General features: G+C 41.2%; 1 protein-coding gene across 1 annotated transcript in view; it reads left to right on the top strand.

Annotated features, from left to right (window-relative positions):
• Positions 1-7,301: 7,301 nt before the first annotated feature.
• Positions 7,302-12,357, top strand: part of LOC128502597 (connector enhancer of kinase suppressor of ras 2-like) — a 162,232-nt gene continuing 157,176 nt past the window's right edge. Inside the window, exon 1 of the mRNA XM_053472436.1 lies at positions 7,302-7,438. Within this exon, the coding sequence (XP_053328411.1) occupies positions 7,375-7,438 (64 nt within the window). The 5' untranslated portion in view covers positions 7,302-7,374. The remainder of the gene's footprint in view (positions 7,439-12,357) is intronic.

Genomic DNA, 12,357 nt, shown 5'->3' with positions numbered 1-12,357 from the left:
TTTTGTAGGTTATGTACTTGCAGTTTTGTTCATGTTTAATTACAAATCTCGCCATCAGATGATTCCTGTGCTCCTTCGCTACCAGGAAGGTCTGGCCCTCCTGCCGGCCTTTCAGTTGTGGAGAGATAGAAAGGTTTCATATCCTTTTTGTGGAGTGCGACCCCCGAAGATGAATATTAAATGACTTGGCTTGCATTCTGGATACTTCTGCGCTGTTTTTTTCACTTTTTTTCTTATTATGTAAAAGCAAAGCGCTTACCTCGGGGCCTAAAAAATCTTGCTACTCATCAGAGACGAGGACACCATGGAGCAGATTCTCGATGTGGCATCGAGCGGGCTGACTAAAAGACAGAAAGACGTGGCACGGATGACCATTAGGGGTGGTCTCCCTCTAAGGACACTTATACATGGAAGGGGGGCTGCAAAGATACAGACGCTGCCCACGGCGGATCGCGGAGGAGAAGACTTCGCTTCATCTGTTCCGTCCTTCTGCTCAGGCTTTGTTGAGACCCCGCGTTCTCTTGCGTTCTGTCTCTAGGACCGCCGCTTTAGCACACGATTAGTCCAAAACGCTGATGCAATTTTTTTTCTTCCGTAATAATGGCATTTTGGGACTGTCCTGTGCGGTGATTAATTATAGGGCCGGCTGGCACTCGTGGCGGCGCTAGCATGACTTTTCTATGTAGATGACATGTTCTACACGTTTCCTCTCTTGTATGGTGTTAGTGATGTCATCATATTAAACTGATTTTGTGGCGTCTTCTCCTTTTTGCATTTACTTTTATCACACGGGTGGTGGTTGTCCAAGGGGCTGCTATCCCTGATATATATCATGGAGCGCTCCATACCTCCTAAATGTCCAGGTGTTTGCTGGTCAGTCCCGATTTACAGGTAGTGTCCTGCTTTGGCATGCTGCAGGCATTATGTGCCGACTCGGGTGGTCCGTGTGGTTGCTGTATGCGAGTTCTCTGCACTGGGACGCCCAACAGTGCATGACATCATAAGTTGATGGGCATTTTTACATAGGAGGAGTCATGACATCACACCATGAGCTTCCCATGTACCGTAGGCGGTGTGATGACATCACAACGTTGTCATCCCACAGAATACACATATTTCATTGGCTGCCTCAGTTTCCATCAGTCTGGTGAAACGGAACGCATTTTATATTGACTCGAAAAATATAATATTGTCTGTGATTTACCCTGACAAATGACGTTGCTTAATTATAGAAATTTTCTCGACTGCTGCCCCGCACAAATAGCGGCGTTCTTCAGGAAAAACCTGCCACGCTAATATCTTAGCAACAATATCATTAAAATCATTCCGTGAGTTACAATCTTACGCGAGATGCGCTTTATTTGGCTTCAATAAAATACGGGGACGAAAACAAATGATTTTTCACACTCATCCCCGTTAATATATGAAAATGCTCTCCTAAAACAGAGAAACCGAATCAGAATCCCACCAGCGCTGGCGTTCCGAATATTAAACGCACAACGAGCTTGAACATTCCCTTCATCTTTCACTCTTCAATTATACTAAAGAACATTTTTTTTTCTTTTATAAAAAAAAAAAAAAAAATGAATAAGCAAATAGCTGAAATTATTACATGGATATAGGCGTAGCTGGGTTAACGGGGGGAAACAGCAGAAAAAAGTTAATTGATCCATGCTTTTTGGGACCGGCCCCGTTATTTTTTTCCCCATTCTAAAAGCCCAAGGTATTTTGTGCTTCCCCTTGCCGTGTGAAGAAAGTAGATGGTGCTTCAAAAGTGGTAGCGCCACAGCCGACTACTGCTGGGATGAAGGCAAAAAGACAACTGGTTCTTCTAGGGCCCCCCTAAAGGAGAGTGGCGGCCAAAAGGCACAGCCCACCCCTCAAAAACTGACATAAAGACAAAAAAAAAGTGTGGCCGTGTCATCAGATATATCGGTGTCATAACAGCCCAAGCCCATTGCTGGTGATATTTTAAGTGAAATACCTGTACTTCTCAGTTCATCCACTGAAAAACCAAGGTGATTGGTGCTCCAAGTGGTGGTAGGGCCACAGTGGCCGCCAGGTCCCAATCACTATTGGCCAGGGCATATCAACATTAGGGCGGGAAGAAAAGGCAGGAGTATGGTCATAGTTGCAAAAGGTATCTTGTACCAACTAAAAACAGCAATGCGCAACCTCATCTAGCAGACTCCAAGCTTTTCCTCTCTCACAGGTAATCACTTGGCCTCTCCCAAGAAGCTCGGCAGGCTCAAACTCATTCAGTGAATCTTTTACTCAGTATAAACTAGGTTGGGAGACTCACGGTTGCCATATCAGCCGGTTTCCCTCCCAAAGGACAATTCTAATTATTACATGTTGCTGACCGTGCGAGACGGACTTTTAAAGGAACTTGCCCGTGCTCAGCGGTGTGGTTAAAAGATGTCCCTTCTGCGTAGAAAAAAATGCTAATATAGAAAACCCCTAATATATAACTCATCAACTTGCTACATTTTATTATGTAAAAAAAAAAAAAGGGTATTTGTGAACCCAGATGTGGTCAGTTTTATTTTTTTGGGGGGGGAATTCTCTTAATTACATAGTATCTTGACTCATCACCTTTCTCACCTCTATGAAAAGCGGTAATCTTTCTATTCTAAACCCAAATGAATGGAAAAGCTGGGGTTTATCAGAAAACTCTTTAGCCCATGGCTTCGTACTATCAGATTTGGGTAATAACTGTATGTTTTCGATCATAAGACAACCGTTATTTAATTTACCGACGTTTTAAAAAGAAAAAAAAAAAGATTTTTTTGGTTAAAAATAATTGAATACCTGGTAATTGTGTAACACTTTGCGATCAGCAGCATACCGAAAGTTAAATAATAGTTATTAGATCGCCAGGACGGCTTTCTTTGTAGCAACGGAGCTGATTTAACCCCTTAATGACAAAGCCCGTACATGTACGGGCTCAAAATGCATTGTTTTCAATGGGTTTAGGGACCACCCATTGTCCTTAAGGGGTTAATCACAGGTACAGAAAGCGCTCTTAATACCCCTTTGATGTTTGGCGAATTACTAAAACCTCAGGATGGGTCACGGATCCTCGTTCTAATTTTATTTCTGAGATTACAGCCCTGGAGATGCCTGGTTGTTATATAGAAAGTTCGTGGCTGCATATATCAACCTCCTCACCCCCAGAAATCAATTTATTTAATCTCTTATTTTATTCGCAACGTCGGACGCGCCATGAGTGCAGCAATTTAACATTTCGGGAAATACAGAGGCGCGCTCGTTTTTGCTTTCTTCTGGATCAAAAAATTCTGGGACTTGAAAGGATTTGACTTGACGGACGGATGTCTTTTTTCCCCCTCCCTGATTAATTATGTATCTAGGTTGATCCAGGGATTAATCCGACAGCCTTTTTGGAATCAGGAAGGATTTTTTTTCTCCCCCATTTGAGCCAAAATTGGCAATAGATTTAATTTGGGGTTTTTGTTCGACTTTCTTCGGATCATCAAAAAAAAGAATCTAGAAAAATGACAATGTCTATACTTTTCAGACATGATGATTATGTCATAGTGCCATCTATGTTAAGTAAGAGATATGTACCGTAAACCAATGAATGGATTGATCGGTGCCCCAATATTCCGACAATTTTAAGTAATGGAATCCAGTTCTTTGATCACCTTCTGAAAATGACAATTTTTTCCATCTCCCAATTCTCTATAGCGTCCATGGTTTTGTTTTTTTTAATGCAATCTTCTAGAGATCTTCTAGAGGCAGTGTGTACAGAAATCTAACAAGAGCAACGACAGCCCGAAATATCCCGGGAGGTTTCCAATAAGCAGGACCCGGTGTCTGGCGGAATCAACTGACAGCCATGATGCATTCACAACAAATCAATCTAAGACGGGAAAGAGAATTGATCTACGAACACCAACCGGTGCTCGGGAATTCTATAGTCCTCAGCTAAGAACATGAAATCTTAAAAAAACGGGAGAGAAGAGCCCATCGTCCAATCATCTTTGACCATATTTTTTATCTTACCTCATTCTTAGACAAACTTTCATTACTATCCTTTGTAATAGAAACCTTTAACTCTCTATGTGGGTTGATAACACTTGGCACATGATGGGTACACCATGCTATACTCCTCTTGGCTAATTCATGGTTCTTCTCAGTTGGAGCTCAACCGATCGGCTGAATTTAGGAAGAGATTAGATTAGATGACAATTTATGTGCGCTCAGAACCTCAAAAACAAACAAACAAACAAAAAAAGTGATCATTGCATCAACTAAGATTGCCGCTTTTTTTTTCCTGGACACTTTTTGAAAGGTTGTATGGAGGAGCGGCTTTGTGGGCGACAGCTAAAATGCTTAGTAGAGAGAATGGAGATGAGAGACAAGTACGAAGGAGAGGAGAGGAAGGGGAAGAGAGAAAAGAGAGAATAAAGGAAATGGAAAAACAGAGAGAAGCGACCAAAAGAAAGAGATAAGAGAGAAAATAGAGGCTGGAGGGGGAGAGCAAAAAGAGAGGAAAGAAAAGACAGAAGACATAAGGAGAGAGGGAGAGAGAAAGAGAGAGGGGGGAGAAAAAAGGAGGATGAAGAGAAAATGTTCCTAATTATTTTTTTTTGCAAAATGTTCAGTGAGAGGACCAGGAGTCATCACCACAGTCTAAAAACCTCGAACACGGCTTGATGGCACACTTCAACCTTCCTCCTGAGTGTCAGCTTGAGCATGCACAGAATGTGTCCTTTCCCCATGCCCCACGACCCTGCTCAATGTGTCAATCAACCCATAGAAATCAATAAATGGTAATGATATCTTTCACTCGTCCAAAGGCTGCCCGGTCTCCTCCTCGCAGAGTCCAGACTCACGTGGCCCAGCATTTCCCGGGACAGAGAGCGGTAAATCTGGGATCTGGTGCTTATGGTTTCATTCCGGGAATCTCCAGGTGAAGCCTGAGCAGGTGGCAACCCAACCACCAACCCATATGACTCTGGATCAGGTATAGTGAACAGGTGGAACTTCAGGTCTTGATGATCTACAGACATCATAATCCCAACCAGAGGGTCATGGGAGTCACAGTTTAATTGTAGTCAAACGCTACCCTTTGGCTGCCCCTGCAATAGACCTCAATAAATCTTCCCGCGTCACCTTGATGGCTGTCATATAGAACGTGGCAGCGATTACCCCATCTTGTTTAGAATCCTCATTTCGGAAAATTCGATTTTATACAAAAACTCTGGCATTTTTAACTTTCCACCGCTTAGTAAATCCGCCCGAAAGACCCTTAAATATAATTAAACATTACATATATATATATAAGGGAAATAAAATATTTTTAAATAAACTTTGAATTTAAAAATTCACAAAAAGGTTGAAAAAACTTTAGAATTACAAAAATTGTTCAATTACCTCTTTAAATAACAGCAAATATTGGTTAATGAAAAAAATAATAACTTTAACAAATATATATATATATAAATCACTTCTTAATGAAAGTTGTGGTGCATAATAATTAAAGTGATGCAACAAATGGAACATTCCTGTTCATTTCCCCCATTTTAGCACTTTTGAAATGTTATTTATTCATAAAACTGGGGGGGGGGGGTTCGGGTGTGAATACATAATTCCCAAAGCATTTTTTTAAATAATTTCTATAGTCTTAAAAAAGAAGGCTAAGATGAAGATTGCAAGGAGAGGTAGTGCAAGGGTTAAATGCTCAAAATTATTACAAACCCAGCATAAAAATAAATAAATAAAAATCATAAAAAGTTAGGACATTCGACCAAGTTCGAGCATTATGTTTAAAGGTTTTATGGATGCGTTGAGATTTTTTCTTTGACGTTAATGTGGTGACATAAGTATTGTGGTCAATGTTTTAGCCAGTTGAACTCTTCCTGTATTACATGTCTTTTGATATGTTAACGAGGGCACACCTACAGTGATTCAATATGCCTGTTGAATGCAAAATCTTAGTTCAGTTTCTCTCTGCCCACCATCCTGCATGGATGGGGTAATCGGTGGTGTGCTGGGTTATGTTGGACCTTTAGGTTGCAGGTTAGTCTTGGAAAGTGTTGCATTGTATGTTGGGCTGTCACTCATTTATTGTATGTTACTGTGTTTTTGTCTCTTATTAAATATCTGTTAAAGTAGACGAACCTTTGTGAGATATATTTTTATATTTGGTTTAAACACCACAGTTAACGGTGTGGTAAAATTGTAAAATAGCGTTAATATTTGCGCCGAGCTAAAGACATGCGCCGGATTGCATCTTTTTGCTCTTGATCTTTCGTTTTGATTCTCAGGGGAAGCGTTGCAGGCGCGGAAAGGCTTGAGCCGAGAGTTTGGGTTACGATTCCAGACAAGGAGCCGATATACCTGGGGGGGGAGAAGAAGAAGGGGGGGAAAAGAAGAAGAAGGGGAGAAGAAGAAGAAGAGGAAGAAGAAGAAGACAAGGAGCCCATATACCTTGGGGGAGGGAGAAGAAGAAGAAGGGGGAAGAAGAAGAAGAAGAAGAAGAAGAAGAAGAAGAAGAAGACAAAAGAGCCGATATACCTGGGGGGGGAGAAGAAGAAGGGGGAAGAAGAAGAAGAAGGGGGAAGAAGAAGAAGAAGAAGAAGACAAGGAGCCGGTATACCTGGGGGGGGAGAAGAAGAAAGGGGGAAGAAGAAGAAGGGGGGAAGAAGAAGAAGGGGGGGAAGAAGAGGAAGACAAGGAGCCCATATACCTGGGGAGGGAGAAGAAGAAGAAGGGGGGGAGAAGAAGAAGAGAAAGAGAAGGAGCCCATATACCTGGGGGGGGAGAAGAAGAAGAAGAAGAAGGGGGGAAGAAGAAGGAGAAGAAGAAGAAGAAGGGGGAAGAAGAAGAAGAAGGGGGGAAGAAGAAGAAGAGGAAGACAAGGAGCCCATATACCTGGGGGGGAGAAGAAGGGGGGAAGAAGAAGAAGAAGAAGAAGGGGGTAATCTTTTTTTTGGTGCTATGTATCAACGTGGCGGCCCCCAGCGCAGGCTGGGTCACGCCATGGGCTTGCATATCGGTGAGAGGGATCCGATAAGCTGGGGGGGTTACTATCGCAAGCGTCCGTACACATATACTGTACTGCAGCATTTGCTGATTCCGTGTGCTGGAGCGTGTTGCAGGCTGTGTGCAGCGGGGGAGGGGCTACAACCGATCAGCCAGTGCAATTTTATACATTACTGAATCAGTGCAGCCGAATCCTGCTGGGGACAAAGCATCTTCTTCTTCTTCTTCTTCTTCTTCTTGGCTTAAGACTGCATTGTAAAAAAAAAAAAAATCATTTCAAACCCCCCCCACCTCTGCCATGCTCTGAATATCCCCCGATCCATTTCTCCATCATATTGGGTGACTGATAAAGTGAATTTGGTGATGGCTCTTGTTATGGAACCTATCAGCAAGTGGTGCCCAAATCAAGTGATAGACTGGATGAAAGGTACCGTATCAGCCGATATATATGCTATATTGCGGTGGGTGTATCTGTGGCATGCCTATATATATTATGTTTATGTGATGATGTAGAGTACTTGTTACTTTTTTTATTTTTTTTGTTACTTGATTTAGAGAATGTCTGCTTGATACTTGCGATGTGGATCTAATGCAGGGGGAATCGCATGCGGGGTCTCGAGTTAGCGTCAGCGAAATCGGTGCTGCTGTCTAAATATAACCATCCGTCGAAACGCTTTGCTAGTGGTGTCATCCGGAGAAAGCGAGGTAAACCGCTGGATCCGATGAGACCTTCGCCGGGAAATGAATGGGAATTGTGTTCTTTTAGCTCGGTGCAGCTGTCGGGAGAGTATATCGCCGTGATCACGGAATGTTGGTGTAGTGATTTCCGATACACGTACCGTTATTAGAGCCCCCCGTGTTGTGTGTGTGTATGTGTGTGTATGTGTGTGTGTGTGTACACACGCATGGAGTGTAAGCACCGTGGACAGTGCAGTCCTGCAATATATGGAAAATCCTATAGGAGGTGGATTTTCTTAGAAGAGGATCATTTGGGGAATACCTGAAACTCTTCGAAAACATTCTTGTTTGTGCAGGGATTTGCGGCGGATGAAGGGCTACGCTATCAGGTGGTAATTTGCATCTCTCTTCATTGGTCGCCTCTAAGATTATATAAGTAATTCCGTTTGTTTGTCATTGGGCGGCTTTGTGCGTGGGGATCTCCCACTGTCTGCGAGTAAAATATGGTTTGTAAAATCAAGATCTTTGCAATAGGAAAATCTGATTGGTCTGGGTACAGGATCATACACACACATAAATATACGCTATGTAATATACAATGTATATAATTAATACTATATATGAATATATAAACACATATATATATATATATATATATATACACAAATATATATAAATATACACATATATCGTATACTATATATTTATCGTTTTATATAATGTGTGTATATATATATATATATATATAATATATAATATATATATATATATATATATATATATATATATGTATGTATGTATGTATATTTGTATATATACACATAATGGAACGTCTTTGCTGTCCATCATGTTTCATACTAAGGACATGATCTCCAACGGGGGGCCGCTCGATCATTATTACCAGTCATAGCTACTGGAAGACGTGTTAACCAAAAGACAGACCCCCCCACCACACACACACAGCTAGAATCATGTATAGCGAAACATTAGAAGGGGGAAAGATAGCTAACATCAATCTAACTAGCTCTGGGCTGCATTTCTCATGATGGCCCACCAGCTTTATGGCTGGCTAAGGGTCATGGGAGTTGTAGCGGTAAAGTTGTATCGAGATTGTCAGCTGTTGTTTATTCCTGCATACGAGGCGAAAACTGCATTATCTTCTAAGAGGTTTGCTTACAACAGTGCCTTTAACTACTGGTCTGGCTGAGGATGATGTGCATTGTAATCCACATTCACCTGTAGGCCCACAGAGTGGCCAAGGAGCCAGAGCGACTGTTGGCTCCGCAAGCAGACGATTCTAATGATCTTAAACAGGTCAGCAACGGATGAGTCTGAATTTGCTTGTTATGTGCCAGGAATCCGGCCCCTCTGGATGTCTTCTATAACCAGAATGGACGTCTCGCCGGCTTCCACTGGGAAATTGTTCTATGGGATCAATGAGGATATACATCTCAGAGCTTAGATAATTAGAGGAAGCAATATTCTGTTTCTAAAAATAAGAATGCCACGGATACATTTTATTTTCCTTAAAAAACATTTTTTTTTAATACATTTAAATAAAAATATATATATATTTTAGAAATATTGTTAAAAATATACCCCTTAAAGAAAAGCTATATTTAAGGAAACTCCTTGGCGCTTAAAGCTTTAAAACAGAATAAATAATGATTATATATATATATATATATATATATAATGATCCAAACACTCAGAACTTTGTGCAAATAGCTGGAATGTTTTTTGTAAAGAGACTAAATTCTGCGATACAAAGAAAACTCTAATAAGCGTTTATTGCATTGTTTTTATTTGTGCGGTTGACAGAATTTTAAGGGGCACTTAATCGCTTGTTCATTATGAACTATTAGGGTTAGAATATTTGTATGATTTGCAATAATAAACAAAAGCGTTTTAACTCCCTGCTTTTACCGAGTAAGCAAAAAGCCGATCGTAGCAATTAGTTCTGATTACTTATCAAATGAACATTGTTTCACCTATTGCTACAAACTGACTTCTGTATCTCATCCACTTGTTCCATTGGCATCACCCTGATTCTGCATAATTAATATTCTAAACTTTAAACTTGCGTCTGATATGTATAGGTCAAAAACTGGCTCAAAAATCATGTATTTTTTATGAATTCATATAATTTGCCGTAGTATGTAGTCTTTTATAGGGAAAGCTGGGGTCTTTTGGTTCATTGCACTGTCCCATGGCCTTTTGTCCCTAGGGTGCGAGAATGTGCATTGTTGTTATTATTGTGTCAGATTTATATAGCGCCAACAGATTCTACGGTGTTGTACACACAATCAGAAATGTTTACAAGCAGCGCTGTGTCCTGGTCACTAGAGCTTGCAATCTAAAAGTTATGTGTTAAAGTATAGAGGTGGCAGTCCCCCTGCTACAAAACTAGGAGGCAAATCACCCTCTTGGGTAATCAAGCCCCCCCAGGAGTCCCGATGCTACATTGACTGGAAACAAAGGAGATCTGTGATCCCCCCCCAACTGACCTATTTACCCAGCACAGCCTCCATAAACCGCAGAGGGGCAGCTGGGGGGCGAACATTGGGCAACCTAGACACCACAGCCCAAAAAAGTCCTGTCTTTTATGTCGCGTATGTTCACTTTAAGAAGAGATCTCTAATTTCCCATGCCCATGAGACAGACACCAGCACGTAGATTTAAAAAATGTCTAACATTTTAATAAGGAAGAAGAGGTCAGGTGTATGATGGGAAATATATTCTAATCTAATGGAACTGCAAATGTGTTCCTAAAGTATCTTCAAAAGTGCTGAAGCATGAAAAATACTAACACGGCATACGGAGCGTGTTTTATGGAAAGTCGTTTTCTATTGTTAGGGAGATTCTATTTCCGGAGTAAATGTTGCAGACATTCATGCAACCAAATGTATTGAGCCAATCATATCAACCACCAGGCACCATGTTTGTTAATCATTAATGTGTAAATATAGAAGTCATTATATTAGCGTTTGGGGTTCTGAACAAAGCCTCCTGGTGAGGCCCTGCTTCTTCTCAGGGTCAGCTTCTTCTCTGGCTAAGTAGGGGAACGGTCCTTGGCCCGCCAGCTTCCGTTCCAACTTCCTGCCTATTTAAGGCTGGCTGGGGATAGCCTCGCCCCATTGATAGGTAGCCCCACCTCCATGCACATTTTGTCCCACCCCTCAAAAAGCCACTCCCACCAGAAGATGGACAGCTCTGGGTAGCCTACCTTCGGAGGTTCCCAGGAATGGATACAAGGACTTTCAAGAAAAGGAACTCTTCTTTCTTCTTATTTCAATAAAGGATACAATAAAGGGCGCAGCGTTAATGATCACACAGTGAATGGTGACTGAAATAACGTATACAATATGTAGTGATGTCATCTGAGTATTGCTAGTATTACCTGTATCATTTGTCTAATGTATCCGAGCGCGAAGGCGCCAACCCCGGAGACACACCGGCTGTCATCCTTTACCTGTTTTTCTTCACAATAATTAAAAGGCTTTATAATATAAAAGCCATAGCAGAGCAAGATAGGACTTTACTTTGGCCTGAAGGCCGCTTTGATTTCCCAGAAGACTTTGTTAAACACCAGTAACAGCAGCAAAATCCGCAGGGACCAAGTGAGGTGCTATAGAGATTAAATTGGAATACTTCAATGGTATTTGTTTAACTCATTCGTTACCCAAAGTGGAGACCAAGTCACCAAGAGGCCTTCTCCTTGGGTGACATTGTGGCAGTCAAAGTTGATAAAGGCCAAGGCTTTTTGGCTATTGAGACTGGGTTTATTCTAAGTTAAAGAATTCCCCAAAAACCCCAAAAATGTGGTACCATAGCAGCAATGGCCTAGGGCAAAGAGCTATGCCAAAAGTTCAAGGAATGTGGTGGCAGGAGAGCAATGGCTAGGGATTAGCCTTCTTCCTCAAGACTAGGAATGATAAAATTGTCTTTAAACAAGCCGAGAGTCATTGATAGTGATCTGTTCCCTATCCACGTTCAGGTGGTTCCTGGCAAACCACAAAGTGTCCTTAACACAACACATTAGGCGCCATTCTTCTTCTATGACCCTCTCTGTGTGAGTTCCTGGAAAAGAGTCCACACAGAACAGAGCGGTAGGTGAGGAGCTTCCTCTCCACGGAGTCTTTCAGTTCGTTTTCCAACAAAACCCAACAACCCCCATGGAAAAGGACACCGCCAGAACAGACGCCACCAAGTCTTCTCCACCACAATGCAGCGCAGACAGCGTCCCTACACTAGATGAACTACTTTAAAACAACGCAAGTAAAGTTTATACACGTAAAAATGAAACTTCTGTAAAGTAAATACACAAGAGATCGCATTTATGAAACAATTTGCTATTAACGGAGAGAGCTAGGAATATCCATGCATACTCATCAGAACTTCCTGAAAACGTAGAGAATTAAGAATAGAATTATAAATAGGAGTTTCTGTTCTGGACTCATTTAATATTTTATTTTCTTTAGATACTACTGATTTGCAATATAAATGCGTATGAGACCAGGAGTATAAAACATTCATATAAATTGCATCTTAAATAAACAGATACAAATAAAATAATTAAGCTTTATTTTACATATTTTTATTTGATTAAAAACAGGACTGATATTAGGCGTATGTATGCAATGGGCACAGAATTTAATGTGTTAATAA

The sequence above is a fragment of the Spea bombifrons genome, chromosome 8 (genome assembly GCF_027358695.1).
Source record: "Spea bombifrons isolate aSpeBom1 chromosome 8, aSpeBom1.2.pri, whole genome shotgun sequence".
Taxonomy (NCBI): Eukaryota; Metazoa; Chordata; class Amphibia; order Anura; family Pelobatidae; genus Spea; species Spea bombifrons.
Note: the sequence above shows the minus strand (reverse complement) of the source record. Positions and strands in the feature narration are given on the sequence as shown.